This window comes from Esox lucius, chromosome 24, assembly GCF_011004845.1.
Source record: "Esox lucius isolate fEsoLuc1 chromosome 24, fEsoLuc1.pri, whole genome shotgun sequence".
NCBI lineage: Eukaryota > Metazoa > Chordata > Actinopteri > Esociformes > Esocidae > Esox > Esox lucius.
In genome coordinates, this window is record NC_047592.1 from 28,452,822 (window position 1) to 28,480,233 (window position 27,412).

The following is a 27,412-nucleotide window of genomic DNA, read 5'->3' on the forward strand; positions in this document are numbered from 1 at the left end:
ATTTCGGTGAGCTCGTGCAAATTGTAGCCTCTTTTTCCTATTTGTAGTGGAGAGGAGTGGTACCCAGTGGGGTCTTCTGCTGTTGTAGCCCATCCGCCTCAAGGTTGTGCGTGTTGTGGCTTCACAAATGCTTTGCTGCATACCTTGGTTGTAACGAGTGGTTATTTCATACATACACATACATACATCTTCTTCCGCTTCATCCGGGGCCGGGTCGCGGGGGCAGCAGTCTAAGCAGAGATGCCCAGACTTCCCTCTCCCCAGACACTTCCTCCAGCTCTTCCGGGGGGACACCGAGGCGTTCCCAGGCCAGCCGGGAGACATAGTCCCTCCAGCGTGTCCTAGGTCTTCCCCGGGGTCTCCTCCCGGTGGGATGGGACCGGAACACCTTCCCAGGAAGGCGTTCCGGAGGCATCCGAAACAGATGCCCAAGCCACCTCAGCTGACCCCTCTCGATGTGGAGGAGCAGCGGCTCTACTCTGAGCTCCTCCCGGGTGACCGAGCTTCTCACCCTATCTCTAAGGGAACTCCCAGCCACCCTGCGGAGAAAGCTAATTTCGGCCGCCTGTATCCGGGATCTTGTCCTTTCGGTCATGACCCAAAGCTCATGACCATAGGTGAGAGTAGGAACGTAGATTGACCGGTAAATCGAGAGCTTCGCCTTGCGGCTCAGCTCTTTCTTCACCACGACAGACCGATACATCGACCGCATTACTGCAGAAGCTGCACCGATCCGTCTGTCAATCTCCCGCTCCATCCTTCCCTCACTCGTGAACAAGACCCCTAGATACTTAAACTCCTCCACTTGAGGCAGGCACTCTCCACCAACCTGAAGTGAGCAAGCCACCCTTTTCCGACTGAGGACCATGGCCTCGGATTTGGAGGTACAGATTCTCATCCCCACCGCTTCACACTCGGCTGCAAACCGTCCCAGCGCATGCTGAAGGTCTTGGCTTGAAGAGGCCCACACGACAACATCATCCGCAAAGAGCAGAGACGAGATCGTGTGGTCCCCAAACCTGACACCCTCCGGCCCCTGGCTGCGCCTAGAAATTCTGTCCATAAAAATTATGAACAGAACCGGTGACAAAGGGCAGCCCTGCCGGAGTCCAACATGCACTGGGAACAAGTCTGACTTACTGCCGGCAATGCGGACCAATCTCCTGCTTCGGTCGTACAGGGACCTGACAGCCCTTAGCAAAGGACCCAGGACCCCATATTCCCGAAGCACTCTCCACAGGATGCCGCGAGGGACACAGTCGAATGCCTTCTCCAAATCCACAAAACACATGTGGATTGGTTGGGCAAACTCCCATGAACCCTCCAACACCCCGTAGAGGGTATAGAGCTGGTCCAGTGTTCCACGGCCCGGACGAAAACCACACTGTTCCTCCTGAATCCGAGGTTCTACTATCAGCCGTATTCTCCTCTCCAGAACCCTGGCATAGACTTTCCCGGGGAGGCTGAGAGGTTATTTCAGTCAAAAGAAAAGTTTGGGTTTCATTCTAACTCCAAATTTAATCTTTTCAAGTTTGAGGGTAAAATGTAGGTCAAAAGCCCACTGACAGTAGGTTGGAGGAGATGGCAGCTTCCAATTAATTAGTATAAGTCTATGGGATCTATAACTGTGGTAAGGATTTCTGAGATAGAACAAAAAATTCCCCCACAAAACCTTAATAACTTACCACAGTTATTAGGACAGGACCAGAAAGAATGAAACAGAGGCTAACTCTGCAGTACAGCGTGGGCATGTGGGGTCTAAATCAGGAAATATCATGGCAGGTTTCACCCTAGACCAATAAATACAATGCACTACCTTAAATTGAATAAGCCTATGTCTAGAGCTAACTGAAGAAGAATGTATCCTTCTTAAGATAGTGTCCAAGGTTTCATCTTCTAACAAAATACTTAAGTCCTGCTCCCAGAGAGTTTTTAATGACCCGCTAGATGGGGTTTGATTGTCATTTATTGTACTGTAAATCTTTGAAATGGCACCCCTTATACATTTATGCTGGTCTAAAATACACTCCAAGACACCTCTAGGAGGGGGAGAGGGGAACTCCGGAAAATGTTTACGGGCAAAGCTCCGAACTTGAAAATACCAGAATAAATGTGAATTGGACAAAGAAAATTTATTTTTAAGTTGGTCAAATGAAGCAAAGTTATTATCAATAAATAATTGATCAATTGTAACTAGACCCTGTGACTTCCAAATATTGAAAGCCCCATCAAAAAGAGAGGGTGGAAAGGAAGCGTTACTGGCAATGGGTGCAGCTGAAGAAAGACCCTTAAGCTCTAGAGCTCGGCGGAACTGAGTCCAAATCCTCAGAGAGTGTTTAACAATTGGATTATTAAGTGAGATACTATGGGTAGGGGGGATAGAAGAACAGAGCAAAGATGTCAGTGTGACTGGGGAACAACACACAGCCTCTATCTGCACCCAGAGAGGTTTGCACAGTTGCAAATCATGCCGGCACCAGTACAGTAAGTTTCTAAAGTTGGCTGCCCAGTAATACGTTTGAAAGTTAGGCAAAGCCAAACCTCCCACCTCTTTTGGCTTAACAAGATGCTTTAGACTTATTCGCCTAGGCTTGTTATTCCAAATAAATGACGAGATAAGAAAAATGACTTGGGAACAAATATGGGCAAACATTGAAATATATAGAAAAACTTGGGAAGAATTTTCATTTTGATTACATTTACCCTTCCTATCAGTGAGAGGAAGGGGTTTCCATGATAAAAATATAGATTTTGTGAGATCAAATAAAGGACTAAATTTGGCTTTAAACAAGTCAGCATGTTTACGAGTCACTTGGACACCTAAGTATCTAAATTGGTTGTTAACAACTCTGAATTGGAAATTTGAATGAGAGACTTAATGCAGCAGAATTTACTGGGAATAATTAGCTCTTGTAAAAATTCAATTTATAACCTGAAAAAGTACTAAACGAGTCCAATATTAAAAGAACTCGAGGAATTGAGACTAGGGGATTGGATAAAAATAAATTAAGATCATCAGCATATAAAGAAACCCTCTGTTCTAGACCAGCACGAAAAATGCCTGGCACCTCTGGGTCAGCACGTAGTGCAATTGCCAATGGTTCAATAGCAATAGCAAATTAGAAGGGAGGAAAGGGGACAACCCTGCCTTGTGCCTCGACACAGTGGAAACAATATTGTTTGAGCGTACAGATGCTTTGGGGGTAGCATAAAGGAGCCTTATCCAAGAAATTAATTTTAAACCAAATCCAAACCTCTCCAAAACATTTATAAGATAGCAACACGGTAAAATGCTTTTTCAGCATCTAGTGAGACTACAACTTCAGCATTGTTGGAATGGGGTGAATACAAAACATTAAAAAGATGCCTAATATAAAAAAAAGTGTGTCTGTCCCGAACAAACCCAGTTTGATCAGGTGAAATAACTCTATGTAAAGTTTTTTCAAGCCGAAGGGATAATACTTTAGCTAGTATCTTGTAATCACAATTTAAAAGCGATATGGGGCGATAAGAACCACAATCTAGGGGGGTTTATCTTTCTTAAGAATTAATGAAATAGTAGCTTGATAGAAGGTTGGGGACAACATGGAATTTTGAAGACTCTCTAAAAAAAACAAAAGCAATACAGGGCATGGTAATTTAGAAAATGCTTTATAAAAATCAGACGGGAAACCGTCGGGACCCGGGGCCTTGCCTGTTTTCAAGGAAGCAATCGCATCAGCTATTTCTTCAATTTGAATATCCTCATCTAAAAAAATCACACAGTCTTCTCTACAGTGGGGAAATCTAATATATCTCCTCAAGATGTATCATTAAAGATACATCTTGAGGAGATTCCGAGGTGTACAAATTCCCATAGTATTGTTTAAATTGAGAGTTTATTTCTTTATGGTCAGTGGTAGTAATTCCTGAAGGTAACTTAAGTTGGGGTATCAGGCGTGACGTTTGTGATTTACGAATTTAATAAGCTAACAATTAACCGTCTTATCACCAAACTCATAGACCCTATGTTGAGCTCATAAAAACAAATTCTCAGCCTCTTCCGTCGATAATAGATCATATTTTGTCCGCAAAATCTGACGCTCTTTATAAAGGTTGGGAGACGAGTTCAGTGAGTACTGACCATCAATAGCTGATATAGCACTAGATAATTCGTCAAGATGCCTTTTTCGATCTCTATTTTTATAAGACGAATATGAAATTATGCAACCACGCAGATAACATTTTAAGGTCTCCCAAATGGTAGAATAAGCCATACCCTGAGTACTATTGAGTTCAAGAAAAGAAGATATATTTGAGGAGATACATTTTACAAATTCTTTACCCCTTAATAGACCAGTGTTAAAGGACCATTGATGATGCTTTGGGGGTGCTTTAGGAAAGCTAAGTTCCGGTGCATAATCAGATATTACTATGCTTTCATATGAACAATTCTGCAGATACGGAAGAAGTTTGTTATCTAGAAAAAAAAAATCAATTCGTGAATAAGAATGATGTACATGCGAAAAAAATTAATATTTCCTCGCGAAGGATTTATAAAGCGAAATGGATCACGAATACCATAGCTATGCAGAAAAGATTCAAAATGTGCAGCGATTATTCAAAGAGATATAACTTTTTTCGAGGACCTATCAAGTCGTGGACACATCACACAATTAAAATCACCGCCCAGGACTAATGAATGAGAGTGAAGGTCAGGTATACATGATAAAAAGAAGGTCATTAAGGAAACATCGTCATAATTTGGGGCATAGACATTAGCAAGAATTAGGGGGGTTGATAACAATGTTCCTGTTACAATGACATATGATCTGCAATTACTTGTGATAGGGCAAACGGAGTGCCAGAATTGCACAGCCCCTGGACTTAAACTGAAAATGTGAATGATAGACTTGACCCACCCAGTCTTTTTTCAATCTAAAATGGTCAGATGAACAGAGGTGTTTCTTGAAGAAACACAAAACTGGCTTGCAGTTTCCTAAGATGAGTCAGAACCTTATTACGTTTTACTGGGTTATTCAAACCTTTACAGTTCCAGCTAACCCATCTCACCAAACGATCTTCATTAGCTCTACTACCTATCATTTAAAATAAAGAAAAAAAAGAAAAGAGAAAAATAAAAAACAATGAGAGGAGACCAATAAGATACTTGTAAAACCCAAATAATTATGCAAGGATCACCAAGTCCAGGGAAGTATGAAACCATATAAAAGAGCAATGGCCCAGTCTTGTGCTTATGAGATGAACAAAGAAACGAGAACATATTAACACAATTCAAGAACCCTAGCGCAAAAAAACGCCCCCTGCTCTCACAGCCACCCCCCAACTCGCGCCCTTGACCTAAGCTAACACTCGCCTAACTGGAGCGTACGCTATCCTGAGGAAAAAACCCAATGTGCGTGCGAAATATTGTGATTCTTACCTCGTATGCATCTCCGCAAACAAATAACAAATACAAATAACAAAAACATGACACATATAAAATACAAATTATAATCCTATACAATTAAATAAAAGATTGCTATAATCAAAGAATAAATCCTAACATATTAAACCACACCTCTGAGTAAAGTGCTTTCAATAGTTTCTGACCCAGAGAAAATGAGACATTATAGCTTCAGCACATTCATAGGTGCTCAAGCAGGTAATAGGTGTTGTTTCACAAAAGCCAGTGCCGCGGCTGGAGTATCAAACATATGTTCAGCGCCGTTCTTACAGTGGCTCTCAAAAGCATTGACGAACTGCATTGTGGGATTGTTGACGTGCTGTACTCTGCCTGCTGTTACCTATCTGGCTACCTGCCAAACTTTTTCGAATTTACTCAATATAAACTAATTGGTCAAAATTCTATTTTAGAGTTTTACCAACGCAATATTTATCTGTTGACCTCTTACCCAACTTTTCGACACCGGGACTCTTTTTGGACATAATTAACAGAACTACTCACCCCTGAACACCGGAGGCTAAGTATCATTACAATGCCTTTTCACTGTAATTGTTGTAGCAACAACACGGAGGAGAATGTTCGTCTTAAGTTAAAGATAGCAGAGTTAGAGGCTCGGCTTCTGACGCAAATGCCAGGCAAGGATTATGCTAGTGTAGAAATAGAAAAATCTGCGTCAGTGCCACCAGGTAGAAACGATAGTTTTGTTAGCCCCCCGGCACAGCTCCTGCAGCCGGGCAATAACTTTCTCTTGGTCACTGGGAAGAAATGCCGTCGACCAGTTAAACCTGAATCGTTGCTAAAACTAACTGAGACTTTGAACAGGTTTTCCCCACTGGAGTCGGAGTCAAGGCCCGAGCCGTCTTCGGAGGGGAATGATCGGCAGGCATGTTCTACCGGTGGCCTTGAAAAACTGAAAACTTTAGTAATTGGCGATTCCATTACACGCAGTATTAGACTAAAGAATCAGCCGGCGATCGTACATTGTTTACCGGGGGGCAGAGCCACCGACGTAGCCGCAAATCTGGGGTTGGTGCTAGCGAAGTCTAAAACTGGCAAGTATAGAGAGTACAGAGATATTGTTATCCACGTTGGCACCAACGATGTTAGGATGAAACAGTCAGAGGTTACGAAGCAGAACATAGCATCAGCGTGTAAATTAGCTAGAAAGATGAGTCGGCATCGAGTAATTGTCTCTGGTCCCCTCCCAGCTAGGGGTGGTGACGAGCTCTACAGCAGACTTGCGCAACTCAATCGCTGGCTGAAAACGGAGTTCTGCCCGTCGCAGGAGGTAGAGTTTGTAGATAACTGGCCTTCTTTTTGGGACTTTTTGGGACCCAGAAATAGGGCCAGGCCTGATCTGCTGAGGAGCGACGGACTCCATCCTAGCTGGAGTGGTGCTCTTCTTTTATCTAGGAACATTGACAGGAGTCTCACTCCTATAGCTTTAACATGAGATAGGGTGCAGGTCAGGCTGCAGGCTGTTAGCCAGCCTGCTAGCATAGTGGAGTCTGTCAATAGCATAGCCAGAGTAGTTAGTACAGCTTTACCTATTGCCACTGTGACTCGTTATAGGCTGAGAAAAGTTAAACAAGGTAGTGCTAACAAAAACAACCTTATTAAGATAAAGCCTTTCTCCACCTCTGTCAAAAATAAAAATAATTGTATCACTTCGCATCTCAAAATGGGACTGCTAAATATTAGATCTTTTGCTCCAAAGGCAGTTGCAGTAAATGAATTAATCTCTGATCATAAACTAGATGCTATTGGTTTATGTGAAACGTGGCTAAAGCCTAATGAATTCACTTAAATGAGGCCTCTCCTCCTGGCTATACTAGTGATCATATCCCTTGTGCGTCCCGAAAAGGAGGGGGTGTCGCTAATATTTATGACAGTAAATATAAACTTACTCTCAAACATATCACAGAGTTTCATTCTTTCGAAGTTTTACTCATGAAAGTTAACCAGGCCGATAAATCATTTTACATAGCTACTATTTATAGGCCCCCCGGGCCATACACATTGTTCCTCAATGAGTTTCCAGAATTCTTGTCTAACCTTGTAGTCATGGCAGATAGTATTCTAATTTTTGGCGATTTCAATATCCATATGGAAAACCCCAATGATCCTCTTCAAAAAGCCTTTCAAGCCATAATCGACTCAATGGGTTTCATCCAACATGTCTCAGGTCCAACACATTGCCACAATGATACCTTAGATTTAGTCCTGTCACGAGAAATAGATATTGTAGATCTAATAATTTACCCCCAAAATCCTGGATTATCGGATCACTGTCTTATTACATTTACCGTTAAAACAAGAAATCCACTTGCCCCCCAAACAATGAGTTTCAAAAGCCGTACTATAAATTCTCGGATTACAAATAAATTCCTTGATATTCTTACTAGTTCGCTCATAAATGACAGAGTAAATAAATCTGTAAACGATCAAATCGAGGATCTAAACTCAATACTGCGAAATACATTAGACATAGTTGCACCACTAAAAACTAAAGAAATACACAATAAGAAACTTGCTCCTTGGTACACCGACAATACTAGAGCACTTAAGCAAGCCTCCAGAAAATTGGAGCGAAAGTGGCGCTCCACCAAGTTGGAAGTATTTAGACTAGCCTGGATAGACAGTACAGTACAATACCGAAAATCACTCACGTCTGCTCGATCAGCTTATTTCTCCAACCTGATTGAGGCAAACAAAAACAATCCAAAATTTCTCTTTGATACAGTTGCAAAGTTAAAAAAAAAGCAAAGCTTAGCAAGTGAAGTGGGTCTTCACTTTAGTTGTAATGAATACATGAACTACTTTGATGAAAAGATCGTCACCATTAGAAAACAAATAACTGAATCCTTAAATAGTTATGGTCCTAAAAATCTCAGTTGTCCAAAAAATTTCCGGAACCTCCCTGATCAGGTGTCAATGGGGACACTTGAGTTTTTTGATACTGTATCGCTCGACACATTTACAAAATTTGTAATGAGTTCTAAACCCACAAACTCTCAGCTAGACCCGATTCCTACAAAATTACTTAAGGAGTTATTTCCTGTGCTAGGTCAGCCAATGCTGAACATAATAAATTGCTCCCTTTCCTCTGGATGCGTACCAAACTCATTAAAAATTGCGGAAATTAAGCCTCTTCTAAAAAAATCTAATCTAGATCCCGACATATTAAACAATTATAGGCCAATATCGAACCTCCCGTTCCTCTCAAAAATCTTAGAAAAATGTGTTTCCCAACAACTGAATGCCTTCCTAAAGACAAAAAACATTTATGAAATATTCCAGTCTGGTTTTAGATCTCATCATAGTACTGAGACTGCACTCGTGAAGGTAACAAATGACCTTCTAATGGCCTCAGACAAAGGTTCCGCATCCGCCCTGTTGCTTCTTGATCTTAGTGCTGCTTTTGACATTATTGATCACTCCCTTCTCTTAGAGAGACTGGAAACCAATATTGGGCTACGTGGACATGTTCTAGCCTGGTTTAAATCTTATTTATCTGAAAGATATCAGTTCGTTAGTGTGGATGGCATATCCTCTGACAAGTCAAAGGTATGCTTTGGAGTTCCTCAAGGCTCGGTTCTGGGCCCATTACTTTTCTCACTATACATGCTCCCTCTGGGCGATGTAATCCGAAATCACAATATTAACTTTCACTGTTATGCTGATGACACACAGTTATATATTTCAATGAAGCATGGAGAAGCCCCTAAATTAGCTATTTTGGAAGCATGCGTTTCAGATATTAGGAAGTGGATGACAGAGAATTTCTTGCTCTTAAACTCAAATAAAACAGAAATGCTCCTTTTAGGACCCAAAAAACAAAGAGCGTTGTTAGCAGATCTCACTGTGAACCTCGACGGCTGCATGGTCGTATCCCAAAAAACTGTAAAAAACCTTGGCGTTACCCTTGACCCTGACCTCTCTTTTGAAGAACATATAAAATATGTCTCAAGAGTTGCTTATTTTCATCTTCGAAACATCGCAAAAATTAGAAACTTTCTATCAAAAACTGATGCAGAAAAATTAATTCATGCTTTCGTTACTTCTAGATTAGATTACTGCAATGCTCTTCTCTCTGGTTATCCAGACAAATTAATAAATAAACTTCAATTAGTGCTGCACACAGCTGCTAGAATCCTAACTAGAACAAAAAAATTTGAACACATTACTCCTGTCCTGGCATCCTTACATTGGCTGCCTGTTAGGGTTAGGGCTGATTTTAAGGTTTTACTCTTAACCTATAAATCAATACATGGACTTGCTCCTACTTACCTTGCTGAAATGATCCAGCCATACATACCTACACGTAACCTTAGATCGCAAGATGCAGGCCTTTTAATTGTACCTAGAATTTCTAAACAAACAGTTGGCGGCAGGGCCTTTTCTCATAGAGCTCCACTCCTGTGGAATGATCTGCCAATTAAGGTTAGAAATGCAAACTTTCAAGTGTCTACTAAAAACTCATCTCTACAGCACGGTTTATAATTAGGTGTAGCCTGGCCCGGGGGCGTGAAGGTGACCAGTAGGCTTGATACTGTCCACCCTTGCTGTCTTGCCAGGTGGGCTCTCGTCGCCACTGGGATGCCCTCCCTCCAATGCCCTTCGGGGGAAGAGTCACTGGCTTGTTGTTGACTCTCTATTGCGCACTTGTGCAGTTGGGCTGTACGCTGCTAGCAATACTCGGCCCTCATTCAGGGGGGTTGCGGTTGGTGGGTGTCCCTTTGGTTGATGCCTGGCAATGTGGTTGGATTGATTTCCTGCCTGTTGGGCCCTGTCCAGGGCCTCCCCCGGGTAGGGCCACAGTGTCACCGGACCCCCCCGTCTCAGTTTCCAAAGTGTTACGCTGCTATATTATTGTGCTGGGGGACATGAGGGATGTACTACTAACTTTTCTCAGTTTCCTCCAATTTTAAATTTTAGAAGGAGATGAGGTCCTGGTCCACACCTGCGGATTACCTGGTTTGGGGGGACCGTTGCTGTTCCTGTCCTTGTCCACCTGGTCATACTTCTGACCTAGTCTAAAATCGAATATACTCTGGATTTAGCCAAGAGAAATTTATTTATTATTCCAATTGGACTCAATATCTCACCCGGCACAGCCAGAAGAGGACTGGTCACCCCTCTGAGCCTGGGTCCTCTCTAGGTTTCTTCCTAAAATTCGACCTTCTTAGGGAGTTTTTCCTAGCCACTGAAATTCAACACTGCTGTTGTTTGCTCCTTGGGGTTTAAGGCCGGGTGTCTCTGTAAAGCACTTTGTGACAACTGCTGTTGTAAAAAGCGCTTTATAAATACATTTTGATTGATTGATTGATTGGTTCTTTGTGAGTCTGAAGCCGTTAAGACCCTTTAGACCGTACTTGACATCTGGCATGGACCTCAGTAGACGTTTAACCTCATAGTATGCGGCCCGCTTCTTGGCAATCTCAGGCGGAAAGTCCGGGAAGACGAACACAGTTTTGTCTCTGAACTTAAGCTGCCCACCACGGCTCGCTTTTCGCCAAATATCCTCCTTGACGTTGTATCGATGGAAGCAAATTACGAAGGCTCGCGGTCGGCTACCCTCCGCAGGTTTCGGTGCAAGTGTACGATGTGCGCGAGCAAGGAGTGAAGGTTCAGAAAGATCAAATATCTCCGCCAAAGCATCTGCCACGAACTTCGTAGGTTTTGGGCCTTCCAAACCTTACAGAATTCCCACCAAGCGAAGATTGGATCTGCGGGAACGACACTCTAAATCGATGCACTTAGCTTGCAGTGAGGCAACCTCTTTCTGGAGAGAAACGACCGTTGGCTCGAGAGAATGAAGACTTGTCGTCCATTCTGAGGTAGCTGTCTCCAGGTTAGTTAAGCACTCACTCTGGGTTTTCAGGTCTTCTTTGAAAGATGAAAATGTGTTATGCATTTCTTTTCGTATCAAGGAAATTTAATCTCGAATTTCAGCGGCATGCGCATTGAATTTGGCATAAAGTCACTTTCAAGCCTGTTAATGGCACCCATAATCGCAACACCCTCAGGGGTGGAAAGTTCAACCGTTTCCAAAGGCAAGCCGCCGGCCACAGACGAATCGCCTTCTTTTGTTGTTGCTTAGACATCGTTGGAACTCAAACGACTGACTACAACAATATTGTTAGAAGTGAAGTAAACGTCAAATACACGAGATGCAAAAGAAGAAGAAGAAAAAAAGTATATATAGCGCTGTATCAGATTATAAAACGAAATTTAAAAGCTAGTTTGCGGAGCTCCCGACTTATGCGCCCTCACATGGCAGACGCTAAACCGGAAGTCGTTAGTTGAACTTTTAATGGGACCTGATTATATTGCTCATAATAACCAAATAATCCAATGTTAGTGGAGGACAGGAATATCTTTTTTACAATATCCTTATCTACCAGTACATTGTTAAAACAAATATCAGTCACAAAAAGTATTTAATACTATCTAAGACCCTTAATAAATAAATTAAGTCAATTACCATAACAGATAGGGTTCTGTGTCAAGTTTTATTTGCAATTTGACAACTGCAAATACCATAATTAGTCAGCTTTGGTACAAGTAATTTGGCTTTCCAAAATTACTTGACCTATAACTGTAACGTAATAACTGAATTAAGTTATGGGACTTGTTTAAAAGTATGTTTATGGAAGTAAAATGTAAAAGTTGACTAGAGGACAGCTGAAGAAACTGTGTGAAAAACCGGGTGAAGGCTCCCACAAAACTTCCTCTTTAGTTCAGGAGTAAAAATTGTTGTTTGTCATGGCTCTCATATTTGGAGACATCTCAGAAGCATATAAGCCAGCACAGTTCTGATACCCATATCTTGTAAAATGTTGAACACTTCTCTAAACTTCAAAACCAAGTGGTGGCCAGATCCATTAACTTGATTTTAACACATGAACTCCTCCGTGCGCGATTAATGTGATTTCCAAACTCTCAATGTGGTCACATACTGTGGTGAATGTATTCTGTACTTGTCAGTGTGCAATAATTAGTGGCGTCAGGATGGTTTAGCTGTAGTTGATTGGAGGCGAGTGGACATCAAGCAGGGTACTGTGACATTACAAAGTAATTTTGAGGGCACAATTTAGGATCATCGTCAAAATTAACTAAACATCCCTCCTCCTCCCATTTCCTCTCTGAGATCAAGATGATATCTGACAATTCCAGCTGCCAGTCTGCTGACCCTAACCCCACCGTCCTTGTCTATCTGGTAATGCTTCTGATCTGGATAAGGTTTTATAGCCTCTGGACAAAGCCCAAATGCATTTATTAACTTAAACTTAAAAATGTTCACCTGGCACAGCCAGAAGAGGACATTTCACCCATCCGAGCCTGGTTCTCTCTAGGTTTCTTCCTAAATTTCGGCCCCTGTTAGGGAGTTTTTCCTAGCCACTGTGCTTCAACACTGTTGTTGCTTGCTCCTTGGGGTTTCAGGCTGAGTGATTTGTAAAAGCACTTTGTGGCAACTGTTGATGTAAAAAGGGCTTTATAAATACATTTGTTTTAAACCACCCTCCCTTTGGCTCGTGATTCTCCAACCTTTATTTTGATTTGCGTACCTTGCTTGCTTCCGAGTAAGGACTTCACAATGGTGGGGGCTCTCTCCTGCCAATAATGCTTTGCACCATTGCTATGATTTTAAAAGTCATAAGTGTCAGGGTTCAAATGCACACTCTGGTAAAGGGTGGAGAATCAGAATTTAGATAATGTATACAATTCCCTCTTCCTTTCCCTCTCCCCATCCCTCACCCCTTAGAGCTCCAGGGAAGGTGTTTAGCAGGTTGATGTATGGGGGTTAAAGGGGCCACTTGCCTGGGCCGGTGCTGTGGCTGGCTGGGTGGTGCGTGGAAGTCAGGGCCAGGAGCCTGGGATGGACAGGGGTGGTTGGAGGTGGACAGTGACTTGTGGTGGCGGGGACGTGAGGAAGAGGAGGTTGAGGAAGAGAGGACGGCAGCAGCAGATGCGGTGGAGGCCCGGGACCCGGGTGTGTTCAGACTGGTAAGGGGAGGGAGGGAGGAGGTGGGAGTGCCCGCTCGCCACACACACAGGAGGAGGGGTCACGCACACAGGAGCAAGCAGTGGGAGGGATTGTGTGAGAGTGGGTAGGGCGCAGAAGGGAGGAGCCTAATTAGGAACAAAACGTAACATTTGCAGCATGGGGGGAAAGAGAAAGAGCAAAAGTAGAAAGTCGTTGACAAGAGCCTGACTACTGAACACACACAGAGAGAGGAGAGAGTGGTACAGGGGGGATTCAATGGAGGTCAAAATAACAGATCGCTGATTAACACAGTACAGCCACTCAGCACAAAGAAAATACACACAAGCAAAGGCAGAGACGAAGAGACACACACAGAGAGAGAGAGAGAGAGAGAAAGAGACCAAGTCACAGAGAGAGACAGAAAAAGAGAAACAGAGAAAGACACAGACACACAAAGAGAGACAAAGACAAAGAAAGAAACACTGAGGCAGAGACACCCACACAGAGGGAAAAACAGGAAGTGATAGACACAAAGAAAGAGAGAAAACAGCACAGAGACAGAGAGAAAAAGAAAGAGAGAGATGCTGGCAGGGATTAGCATGGCTATCGGCTAGCTGTGGAAAAATAACAGTATTCAGGCTGAGGACTGGAGGCTGTGTGTGCGTGTGACTATGTCTGTATGTGTGTGTTAAGCCTATTAGAGGCGGTCTGTGGAACCTTACAACACACCACCAGGAGTTAATATTCCATCACAAGTCAAACTAATCCCTTTATACACAGAAAGTAAAAGTGAGACAGCAAGGAAAAAAGGGAGAGCAAGAAGGTGAACCAAGGACACGAAAGCCCCTCAGAATACGAGAGAAAAATGGAACAGAGAAGGATATAACATGGAATAGAAAAATGGAAAAGCGTAGGGAGAGAAGGAGGATACAACTCAACGCTACATTGAGTAGAACGACCACAAGCCAGTATAAAAAAGACACATGATGGGGCTAAAAACCACCCCTACACAGTGCACTACTTTTGACCGGGGAGCTCTGTTATGAATGCAGGAAGCAGTGCACTATATATATAATGGACAGAGTGTCGTTTCTAATGCACCCTTAAATTAAAAGCATCACTCAAATCACTGGGTTTAAGTCGAACAACACTTAGAGTTTGAAATTGCACCCCATTCCGTATTTAGTGCACTAGTTTGAAACATGAGCTTTGCATTTGGAGTAGTGCAGAACATATGGACTAAGTTGCCTTTTGAATGACGAAGGATTATAACGATAATAGAGTGCATTATACATATAATCTAAATGGAAAATGATACTAATGATTTCATCCTCAAAAAATTGGAAACAGAATTTGCCATTTCAACAGGATACCAGTGTGAAGCAAATTGTTGAAATATAATTGATCATTTAAATATATGTGTTTTAAATAATGACCAAGCAGGATTCAGTGAATCAAGCTTGGTTAAGCACGGTGGTTAATGCAGAGCTAGTGCATACAAACAGCATACGGCAGGTTGAAGCGTGTGTTAGTATGTGTGCGTGTGCGCGTGTAGACTTGCATTGCATAAACTGCATATGCTTAAGCAATAAGACCGCAGTGACAGATCTTCAGGGGACGGGGGAGAAGCGATGGAATGATCTCATCAAACGGAAATGTGGAGGGAGGGAAAACAATCCAATGACTGCAAGTAAGAGTAGTGTTTGTGCGCTTCCATTCTTGTGTGTGTGTCAACCTGTGTGTCGTGGAGTCAGTAATCCTTGTCTAGCAGCTGTTGGGCCTGAATGCCCAGTGATGGGGGGTATCTTTGCCCAGGAAGGCTCACCATTCCTGGGGAATGTCTGGAGGCCGGCCTGGACCAACTGTGAAGAGGCTGGGGACTAAAACCTTGCAGGGAATAACAACCAGAGCCAAGCTTTCTGTGTGACGGTCAATTGAACGGCTCAGACTGAGGCTTGGTTCAGACCAGTGTGTGTACCTGTCCTTGCCGTTCTGTATCCCCTGGGTAGCTCTTTCAGTGAGAGGAGAGGTCCTGCTGCGACCCGTACCAGTGGACAAGATGCTATTCTGCAGAGAGAAGAGGAAAATAGGAAACGAATGAAAGGGAAAGAAAGAGACAGAAAGTAAGAGTCAGACGAGTTAACTTTTCGAGCAATGTTTTTTATAACTTACAAAACAGAGCGACATGCTATATAGCTGGAGGTCTCTCCCCAAATAACTTGTCTAATGTATCTAACTGGCAGTGGGATGCTTCACTCACGGTAGAGGGGGTGGCACTCTTCTTGCGGTCGGAGCCCAAGGGACTGGCCGGAACTTTAGCCGAGCCACCTGATCCTTTCCTCCCAGAATCCTCTTTGTTATCCCCCTGCCCACGCCCCCTGGCGGAGGAGCCTGAGAGAAAGAGAGAGGGACAGAGAATGGAAAGTTAGCAGAGAATGATTTAATTATCCCTCAAAGGGCATTCCTATTCTCTTCCCTTAGTCCCTGGATTTCTTTAAAATCTATGAGCGCCCATCTCACCCTGGTCAGTGGCTCTGCGAGGTTTCTGGTTGGAAGATACGCTGCGTTGTACCTTGTTCGGCGGTGAGGGAGCGTTGCTGTTGGTGAGGTCACTTCCCGGACGAGGCTTAATGATACCTTCATCCAGCTAGGGAAGACGAAGGTAGAAACAGAGACAGATCAAGCTTTGGAAATACACTCACCTAAAGGATTATTAGGAACACCATACTAATACTGTGTCTGACCCCCTTTTGCCTTCAGGACTGCCTTAATTCTACGTGGCATTGATTCAACAAGGTGCTGAAAGCATTCTTTAGAAATGTTGGCCCATATTGATAGGATAGCATCTTGCAGTTGATGGAGATTTGTGGGATGCACATCCAGGGCATGAAGCTCCCGTTCCACCACATCCCAAAGATGCTCTATTGGGTTGAGATCTGGTGACTGTGGGGGCCATTTCAGTACAGGGAACTCATTGTCATGTTCAAGAAACCAATTTGAAATTATTCAAGCTTTGTGACATGGTGCATTATCCTGCTGGAAGTAGCCATCAGAGGATGGGTACATGGTGGTCATAAAGGGATGGACATGGTCAGAAACAATGCTCAGGTAGGCCGTGGCATTTAAACTATGCCCAATTGGCAGTAAGGGGCCTAAAATGTGCCAAGAAAACATCCCCCACACCATTACACCACCACCACCAGCCTGCACAGTGGTAACAAGGCATGATGGATCCATGTTCTCATTCTGTTTACGCCAAATTCTGACTCTACCATCTGAATGTCTCAACAGAAATGGAGACTCATCAGACCAGGCAACATTCTTCCAGTCTTCAACTGTCCAATTTTGGTGAGCTCGTGCAGATGTAGCCTCTTTTTCCTATTTGTAGTGGAGATGAGTGGTTCCCGGTGGGGTCTTCTGCTGTTGTAGCCCATCCGCCTCAAGGTTGTGCGTGTTGTGGCTTCACAAATGCTTTGCTGCATACCTCGGTTGTAACGAGTGGTTATTTCAGTCAAAGTTGCTCTTCTATCAGCTTGAATCAGTTGGCCCATTCTCCTCTGACCTCTAGCATCAACAAGGCATTTTCACCCACAGGACTGCCGCATACTGGATGTTTTTCCCTTTTCACACCATTCTTTGTAAACCCTAGAAATGGTTGTGCGTGAAAATCCCAGTAACTGAGCAGATTGTGAAATACTCAGACCGGCCCGTCTGGCACCAACAACCATGCCACGCTCAAAATTGCTTAAATCACCTTTCTTTCCCATTCTGACATTCAGTTTGGAGTTCAGGAGATTGTCTTGACCAGGACCACACCCCTAAATGCATTGAAGCAACTGCCATGTGATTGGTTGATTAGATAATTGCATTAATGAGAAATTTAACAAGTGTTCCTAATAATCCTTTAGGTGAGTGTATGTGGTTGTTACGCCCAATAAAATATTTTGAATTGAGCTGAAATGAAATGTAGACAGAGACACAGAGAAGACAAGACAGAGAGAAAGAGTGGGAGGGTGTAGGAAGACGTCTACTGCTCAAAACAGCATGCTAATTCTAGCTGAGCGCCTAGCCCATTGTAACAAAGATTACAAGAAACAACTACATGGGATTTATGAACAAAAGTCTATGTCCAAATAGTGACTCCATAACATGTGTATCTACAGAAGGGTGACACCAAGAAAAACCTGAAGAATTGAGTGGAGGAACATAAATGCAGATGATTCCATATAGGTGTACAGAATGATACATTTAAGCAATCAACATCCTATTATGCTCTATGGCATGTAAAACAAATTTAAGCAGGCCCAGCTGACCTTAATTTAGTGAAAATGATCTAAGTGATCAGTTATAGCTCCCCAGCTCTGCCGCCATGTGTTGGAGTTTACCCCGGTGAACGAGAGGGTCGTTTCCCTGCGCCTACGGGTCGGGGATAGGTCTCTCACTGTTGTTTGTGCCTACGGGCCGAACGGCAGTGCAGAGTACCCGACCTTCTTGGAGTCTCTGGGAGGGGTGCTGGAAAGTGCTCCGACTGGGGACTCTATTGTTCTACTGGGGGACTTCAACGCCCACGTGGGCAACGACAGTGACACCTGGAGGGGCGTGATTGGGAGGAACGGCCCCCCTGATCTGAACCCGAGTGGTGTTCAGTTATTGGACTTCTGTGCTAGTCACAGTTTGTCCATAACGAACACCATGTTCAAGCATAAGGGTGTCCATCAGTGCACGTGGCACCAGGACACCCTAGGCCGCAGGTCGATGATCGACTTTGTTGTCGTCTCATCTGACCTGCGGCCGTATGTCTTGGACACTCGGGTGAAGAGAGGGGCGGAGCTGTCAACTGATCACCACCTGGTGGTGAGTTGGATCCGATGGCGGGGGAGAAAGCTGGACAGACTCGGCAGGCCCAAGCGTACTGTAAGGGTCTGCTGGGAACGTCTGGCCGAGTCTCCTGTCAGAGAGATCTTTAACTCCCACCTCCGGCAGAGCTTCGACTGGATCCCGAGGGAGGTTGGAGATATTGAGTCCGAGTGGACCATGTTCTCCACCGCCATTGTCGAAGCGGCCGCTCGGAGCTGTGGCCGTAAGGTCTCCGGTGCCTGTCGAGGCGGCAATCCCCGAACCCGGTGGTGGACACCGGAAGTAAGGGATGCCGTCAAGCTGAAGAAGGAGTCCTATCAGGCCTGGTTGGCTTGTGGGACTCCTGACGCAGCTGACGGGTACCGACAGGCCAAGCGGGCTGCAGCCCGGGTGGTTGTGGAGGCAAAAACTCGGGCCTGGGAGGAGTTCGGTGAGGCCATGGAGAAGGACTATCGGCTGGCCTCGAAGAGATTCTGGCAAACCATCCGGCGCCTCAGGAGAGGGAAACAGTGCCCTACCAACGCTGTTTACAGTAGAGGTGGGCAGCTGTTGACCTCAACTGAGGATGTCGTCGGGCGGTGGAAGGAATACTTCGAGGATCTCCTCAATCCCGCCGTCACGTCTTCCATTGAGGAAGCAGAGGATGAGGGCTCAGATGTGGACTCGTCCATCACCCGGGCTGAAGTCACCGAGGTGGTTAAGAAACTCCTCGGTGGCAAGGCACCGGGGGTGGATGAGATCCGCCCTGAGTACCTCAAGTCTCTGGATGTTGTGGGGCTGTCTTGGCTGACACGCCTGTGCAACATCGCGTGGCAGTCGGGGACAGTGCCTCTGGGATGGCAGACCGGGGTGGTGGTCCCTCTTTATAAGAAGGGGGACCGGAGGGTGTGTTCCAACTATAGGGGGATCACACTTCTCAGCCTCCCCGGGAGAGTCTATGCCAGGGTTCTGGAGAGGAGAATACGGCCGATAGTAGAACCTCGGATTCAGGAGGAACAGTGTGGTTTTCGTCCAGGCCGCGGAACACTGGACCAGCTCTATACCCTCTACAGGGTGATGGAGGGTTCATGGGAGTTTGCCCAACCAGTCCACATGTGTTTTGTGGATTTGGAGAAGGCATTCGACTGTGTCCCTCGTGGCATCCTGTGGAGGGTGCTTCGGGAATATGGGGTCCTGGGTCCTTTGCTAAGGGCTGTCAGGTCCCTGTACGACCGAAGCAGGAGCTTGGTCCGCATTGCCGGCAGTAAGTCAGACTTGTTCCCTGTGCATGTTGGACTCCGGCAGGGCTGCCCTTTGTCACCGGTTCTGTTCGTAATTTTTATGGACAGAATTTCTAGGCGCAGCCAGGGGCCGGAGGGTGTCAGGTTTGGGGACCACACGATTTCGTCTCTGCTCTTTGCGGATGATGTTGTCGTGTTGGCCCCTTCAAGCCAGGACCTCCAGCATGCACTTGGACGGTTTGCAGCCGAGTGTGAAGCGGTGGGGATGAAAATCAGTACCTCCAAATCCGAGGCCATGGTCATCAGTCGGAAAAGGGTGGCTTGCCCACTTCAGGTTGGTGGAGAGTGCCTGCCTCAAGTGGAGGAGTTTAAGTATCTAGGGGTCCTGTTCACGAGTGAGGGAAGGATGGAACGGGAGATTGACAGACGGATCGGTGCAGCTTCTGCAGTAATGCGGTCGATGTATCGGTCTGTCGTGGTGAAGAAAGAGCTGAGCCGTAAGGCGAAGCTCTCGATTTACCGGTCAATCTACGTTCCTACTCTCACCTATGGTCATGAGCTTTGGGTCATGACCGAAAGGACAAGATCCCGGATACAGGCGGCCGAAATGAGCTTTCTCCGCAGGGTGGCTGGGCGATCCCTTAGAGATAGGGTGAGAAGCTCGGTCACCCGGGAGGAGCTCAGAGTAGAGCCGCTGCTCCTCCACATCGAGAGGGGTCAGCTGAGGTGGCTTGGGCATCTGTTTCGGATGCCTCCGGAACGCCTTCCTGGGAAGGTGTTCCGGTCCCGTCCCACCGGGAAGAGACCCCGGGGAAGACCTAGGACACGCTGGAGGGACTATGTCTCCCGGCTGGCCTGGGAACGCCTCGGTGTCCCCCCGGAAGAGCTGGAGGAAGTGTCTGGGGAGAGGGAAGTCTGGGCATCCCTGCTTAGACTGCTGCCCCCGCGACCCGGCCCCGGATTAAGCGGAAGATGATGCGATGCGATGCGATCTAAGTGACTTTGAAAGGGGGTTCATTGTTGGGGGCATGGATGGCTGAAGCTTCACTCACAAAGATTGCTCAAATGGCTAGGGTTTCAAATAGTAACAGTGACTAAATTGACATCTGCACTCAGATCAATAAATTGGGTAAAACAATTTGTTTGAAAGCACACATTCAATGATTGTGATGCTCATGCATTATTGCGATATGTAAGGAAAAACAGAACAGCAACTCTCCCAGGTGACTAAGAACGTCAGTTCAGGAAGTTATAAGACTGTGTCAGCAAGAACAGTGTCGAGAACTACACAGAGATGGATATTATAGTAGGATTGCAGTGCATAAACCCCTCATGACAAAGGTTTTTCCTGTTATTTGTCATCCATCTTTATATCCAGATTAATAACAGAAGATTTATGCACTCTTGATCTCCTAACTTGGAATGTTGTGGCTGAACAATAACAGGATTTACATTATGAAAAGGGTGCAATGCAATATGAGATAGCATTTCTATAACTGACCACAGGATATGATAATATGTCCCTGTCCCTATTGCTAATCGGGCAATTTTTGCTAGGGAATGCTGTAAAGTAAGAATACTTAAATGGGTACTGGAGACGATAAATTCTGTTTTGGCCAACAAGCAAGCCAAACAACCTTGAGTCCAAATGTGCACTACACATTTCCATAACATAACATGTATCATCTAGAGAGTCAACTTTCATGATCCCAACTTTCATGATCTCCACAGCCCTGGGGCATTGTGATTTTAACCCTAAAGAGAGATCAGGGTTGAGGATATAAAAATGACATGTAGTCCTACTCTTGGTGTTATTGTGGAACACACCTTAATGCACTAAAGACACATTTCCACCCACAATAAAAGTTGTGATCAGTTTCTTTGAATAGCATTTCCAAGACGCAAGAGCAGCCTCTCATGAATTGTTTATGGCAAAAATTACAATGAGCAAACCTGATGCCTCTTGCTAACAAATAAGGAGCATTTAATGGCTAACATTAAAAATAAATATATATAAATATATAGATGGTCTAGTGGTTTTAAACTAATATTGAGAAAATAGTGTTAACAGTTCAATAATTTGTTGTGTGTAGCACTTACAGACAGAGACACAATACATGCGTGTACCTCATGGTTTGTGTAGTCCAGTAGTAGGTATGTGGCCATGACTTCGTTGTATTTCTGGTTGACCAGCGAATCCTGCACCTCCTCCATGGAGTAACCCATCTGAATCATGATCTCTACACACACACAGATTTATATTACAATTGAAATTGTATTCCAACAAATCCACAAGAGCTATTTGAGGCTAGTGGGTGTGTGGAAGAAAGTGTGTGTACCTGTCCTCTTAGGGTCCTTGTAGTCAGGCATTGGTTCTATATAAGGTTTCAACTCCTCCTCTTCATGTCCCACATTCATCCATCTATCTTTCATTATCTGCTGCTGAGGGAGAAGAGTGGGAAGGAAGAGAAGATACGAGGATAAGGATGAGGGTGAAGAGAAAATAGTCAGTGAGGAGGAAGAGGGGAAGAGATGAAGTTGAAGTGAAATAATGTGGAAGAGAGGTAGAAAAGAAATCAGATATAATAGCTAGCAACAATATTTAGGTGGGTATGTTAGGTAAATACTGGTAGACAACTGCCTGACAACACTCACAGTGCATCAAATGGTGATTGATTCTACGTCATCCTGAACTGTCCAAGAGCAGCTGCTGTATATTTATCCTGTTTTGCACATAAGCTTTTGTAACCTGTGTGTACCGACATAAGTGTTCCTTTTGCTTGCTTACTCGAACTACAACTTTCAGATAGTGGGATCATGGCCAGGGACAATACATAATTAACAGCCACCATGGAGCAATTAGGGTTGCAATTGCCTTACTCGTCGCACTACAACAGCTAGGCTACCTGCATCTCAGTTGTAACTCGCTATTTATGGCCTGGGCAAGGTGAGGGGTTAAGTGGCACTGGTCACTGACCTCCAAGCTGCCTCTCTTGGTAGGATTGAGAATCAGGAACTTCTTCAGAAGGTTCTCACAGTCTGTAGACATGTAGAATGGAATACGATATTTTCCCCTCAACACCCGCTCTCGTAATTCCTATGGAGGGAGAGTCATTAGAAATCAAGGGTTAATGATCAGGACGTCAGTTTGTAGAATGAAACACAGAAGAGTTACAAAGTTCTTCTCAGACACACATACACACACACACCTTGAGGTTCTGGCCATCAAAGGGCAACGACCCCGACACCAGGGTGTAAAGAATTACCCCTAGACTCCATACATCCACCTCGGGCCCATCGTACTTCTTCCCCTGGAACAGCTCTGGAGCGGCATAGGGAGGCGAGCCACAGAATGTGTCCAGCTTACTGCCCATGACAAACTCATTGCTGAAGCCAAAGTCGGCTATCTTGATGTTCATGTCAGCATCTAGGAGAAGATTCTCAGCCTAATGGAATGGGAGAAAGAAAGAAAAAAGAGGAACAGAGACGGGGCAGGGAGAAAAAAACCGATGTAATCATTACAGATCCTCAGTTAAATACAATTGATTCTGGTGACGCTTCAAATTTAAGCAAATTCATTCACACAAAGCTTTCAATACATTCTAAGAATTACAGACTGACAAAAATAAGCGAATAAATAGTATATGAATAATATGATAGTAAAATATAAATAAGTGAATAAATTATGATGTCAAAAAATAAATAGACATTTATGGACACATAGATGCAGTAAATAAGGTATTCAATATATCAGTAAAACTGCAACATAATAAATTATTTAAAAAAATAAAGTTACTTGAGCAAAACCATTAAAATGTTCTCTTCTTTTGCCTATAAATGACAAATACCGATTGCTGGCTGCATTGATCTTTATTGTTGTTCTTTCTCAACCGTGTGTAAGGAATATTTGTCCTCTTGCACACAAACTTGCCAGTTTGGGGATCCAATCTAGCAAAGTTTTAGTTTTGACTCGCTTAATCGCAAGTCAAAACTCCCCAGCAGAAGAGACCTGAAGATTGAGATGTGTCTTCCAATGCATATCTTGCCAAAATGTTCAGCTTCTTATCACACAAACTGCTCATCCCAGATTATTCTCTGAAGCATCATTGTTAAAAAAAACAGAAAAGGAACCAGGCAAACCTAGTTCAGCCGGCCCACGATTAAAGAGATTAATGTTGTTGTTGTTGAATCCTCACTAGATTTGAACCTGGGTCTCCCCGTGTGTGAGGCTGTCTTTAACCAATAGGCCACAGAGCTTTACATTTGCCAAGTGTCGGTATAGCGACACTTGTCAAATGTGTTATTATGTATACCTCCAACACCAATAGCATCTATGAACTGTATGGCTTTTGCCACTGGCCGTTTAAACAGCTAATTAGCCAGTAAGAGGATTACAAGTATCTACTAACTACTTGGAATAGTCCTAAGAATTGAGCAATTTCTAGCGAGACTGAACATTACACTGCCAAAGCCATTTCATTTCATGGCACAACAATGTTTGTTTTTCTTTCATTTGTGAATGACATTGATACAATAACTATCAATATAGGTGATGATAACTGACTATTTTGTCAAGTGAAAAGACGAGAGAATCATGGAAACCCCTACTCTTTTACTGCCCAAGGGGTTGTGATCTAGCCAAAAAGAATGCATGGATGCGTACTTTGAAAATCCACCAGAAATAGTCATAATATAATAGTAAACCATTTTATTTTAGGCTTACTACAACGTAGCTACTGAAGGTTGTAGCCTGCAACTTTCTTGTCTATCCTAAACAAATCCTAATGCACAATTTGTTTTGACTGTGATGAGGCTCAAACGCAGGTCCTCTTGCTTGGCAGGCCGCATCTCTAACAACTACGCTATTTAACAAGGGGTAGTCAGTCAATCAGTCACTCACTCACTCAGAGACATTCGCTCTTCTAGATTGGACTGAATGCCCATCCCATCTCTGACATTGTAACCTCAACCCCACTCCTCATAAGACTTATTTGCATGTTATTGGTTTTACTGTCAGGTAATGTAACTACATTTACAAGCATAAATGACCACATCTATAATTTGCCATTTGCAGAACTTTTCCACTTGCAATGCAGCTTTGCGATAGCGGTACTAACCGTTTCCAATCATGAATTAGGACAATGCTAATAACGATAATTACAGACTGGGACAGAGCTGAATAATGTATTGTTTAAAAAAAATTACCCAATGTGCCTTCAAGTCAACTTTGAGAAAAATAAGATTTTTTTTACAAACTATCCCTTTTAACACTGGAACTGCCAAATGTCTACGTCAATTGGCATTTGAGTTTGTAATTAAAATAAAACGTATATTTTGAAAGCTACACCCTCCTCCTTCCATGACATTTCCTAAATAGGTGTATATTACATTGTTCTGTTGTCGGAATTCTAAACTGAGGAATAGAAAACGATTTAGAGACGATTTACCTGTTTTTTTTACCCTGATTTCCTACTTAATCTGCCAACAGCCCGCGCCACTTAGCGTTGGTACCCAAATAGTACCCAGGCGCTAATCACACCTCACTGAATGCCAGAAGGATTATCAGACCTTGGTTGAATTTGAATAACTTACAAATGGCTTAATTAGGCTATTATTGAAACATAATACAAACGATATAGGCTAGTTATCAAATGTTACAGTTTTTCAATAGGAGATTCAGCTTATTGTGTAGGTTAATTCATCAAATGTAAATCTACAAATGTAAAAATATTCACTAAATGAAAAACCAAGGATATTATTTAGCAGTCACAACTCACTAATTCAAGTAAGATATTACAAGTTACTGTTTTTATTTTAGGGGAAAAAGAGAAACAAAATTCCACACACATCCTATCGACTCTCTTTGAATTTTCTCCACTTATTTTACAGAAGATTAAGATCCTACAAATGTATTAGACTAAATAATTATTCACTAAAAGAAACACCAAGGATATTATTTTGCAGTCACCAATTCAACAAAGGTATTACAATTTACTGTTTTTATTTTAGGAGAAGAGAAACTAAATCGCACACATATCCGATCGTCTCTCTCTGAATTTTCTCTGCTTATTTTACTTAAGATTAATATCTTACAAATATATTAGGCTAAATAATTATTCACAAAATGAAATACCAAGGATACTGTTTAGCAGTCACCACTCACCAATTCAACAAAGGTATTACAAGTTATTGTTTTTATTTTAGAAAATAGCTAAACTAAATTGCACACATCATATCGTCTCTCTTTGATTTTTCTCTACTTATTTTACTGAAGATTAAGACATTTCATACATGTTTTTTTACATTATTTTTCAGTTGTTACACAAATGTCTACCTTGGGAACCTAGTCTAATCGAATCTAATAAATAGCAAGGGAATAGCAATTATGTCAATGGATGAACGGGCGATAACCCCCTCATCAACCTAGACACACCTACGCATCTGACTGAAGTGTGATGATGAGGGTAGAAAGTTTATATAATCTGAACTCGGTGAGCAAGTCAGAAACAACTCAGACACAATTTACAGCATTTAGTTCACAATGGAAAACCAAACCCGACGATTTGACGCCCTGAGAGCATTGCAGATGCTGCAAGATTTAGATGAGATGGAGTCAAATGGAGGATCAGAAATAGATCCATCTAGGCCGGGTCTTCATCTGATTCAGATATTGAACTGCTACCGCCAATGACTGAGCCTCCTCGCAAAAAGAAGAAACGAACCAACAGCGACCCCAAATGCCACTGCGAGAGTCTGGAAGAGACGGCACTTTTGGGAAAAATTCCTTTTATCAACTTTATCAATTTTATTTCTATGAAATGAGATGTAAAAACCCCTCCTAGAAAAAAAAAATTAGATGCTTTTATTTTCACATCCCGCGGTGCCTCAAAATATTTCTGTATGTGCTCTGGTCTGTGGGGAAAAAAAGAATGCGCAAAAAAGGCTGTGTGGAATACAATATTATTTTATAATGAAAAAATTGCTCAGATGTTTCATTTTAAATAACATTAAACTAAATAAAACCTGCATTATCATTATACTTTAAGTATATGTCACCATGGTGAAGGACAAAGCATTCACAAACGAAAGGAATAAAAGTTATTGTTCAGAAATCAGGCAATGGCGGAAAAAAGCCCTAAAAATTCCACTTACCAATATGAGTGCAACAATTTAAAAGTTTAAAACCAGTGGTAGTGGAGGCGACAGTATTTGCTAACACACCCACACACCTGTCACCCGGTTTAACAGTCTCACTCTTAAGCGCCATTTTTTGTGACCAAAGTCAGGGTAATCATTTAATGTCCCATCCAAAAGACGCATTCCGTCTCTGCCCTGGGGCATGGGGATTTTATCTTTAGAGGGAATAGTGCACCCAGATGGCCCTCCAACATCACTTCCAGCAGTATTTGGTCCCCCACCCAGGGATTGACCAAGACCGATCCTGCTTAGCTTCAGAGGCATGCTAGCGGTGGGATGTAGTGCGCTCAGCTGCTATGTATATTAACTCTTTACATGGCTGAGCGACGATCAAGGGGAGGCTGTGTTGCCTAGCAACAAGTAGGTGCTCTCTGTGCAGTATAAAAGAAAACAAAAAAGACAACGTGACAACAAAAAACTCTGTATAAACGCATATGCTCACCCCCGATGACGCACACACAAGATTGAAAGAGGACTCAATATATCAAGGATGAATGCTTTTCATGCTAAGATGTCCGAGGGGTCATTAACTGCAAGTATCCAACGGTGGGTCATAGTTCCATCTGCTCAGGGTAAAGCATTATTACACTTTTATAGTCCGGGCTAATGGCTAACTTACAGCCCTGCTACGCAAGAAATGTTAGTGTAAAGCATTGCCATCAGCCATAGAGAGGAATGCTTCCTTTGCCATAAAACTAAAAG

At 43.5% G+C, this 27,412-nt stretch overlaps 1 protein-coding gene across 8 annotated transcripts in view; it reads right to left on the minus strand.

The window, feature by feature from the left end:
- Positions 1 to 27,412, minus strand: part of mark2b (MAP/microtubule affinity-regulating kinase 2b) — a 109,271-nt gene that overhangs the window by 15,651 nt on the left and 66,208 nt on the right. For 5 of the 8 annotated variants that reach the window (XM_020044720.3, XM_013132276.4, XM_020044718.3 and 2 more), the window contains exons 8-15: positions 22,723 to 22,959; positions 22,491 to 22,610; positions 21,853 to 21,955; positions 21,641 to 21,753; positions 15,957 to 16,083; positions 15,697 to 15,827; positions 15,415 to 15,503; positions 13,271 to 13,453 (exon numbers count right to left, since the gene is read on the minus strand). In XM_020044720.3, the coding sequence (XP_019900279.1) occupies positions 13,271 to 13,453; positions 15,415 to 15,503; positions 15,697 to 15,827; positions 15,957 to 16,083; positions 21,641 to 21,753; positions 21,853 to 21,955; positions 22,491 to 22,610; positions 22,723 to 22,959 (1,103 nt within the window). The remainder of the gene's footprint in view (positions 1 to 13,270; positions 13,454 to 15,414; positions 15,504 to 15,696; positions 15,828 to 15,956; positions 16,084 to 21,640; positions 21,754 to 21,852; positions 21,956 to 22,490; positions 22,611 to 22,722; positions 22,960 to 27,412) is intronic. The other 3 variants (XM_020044719.3, XM_020044723.3, XM_020044721.3) reach the window with 3 other exon arrangements.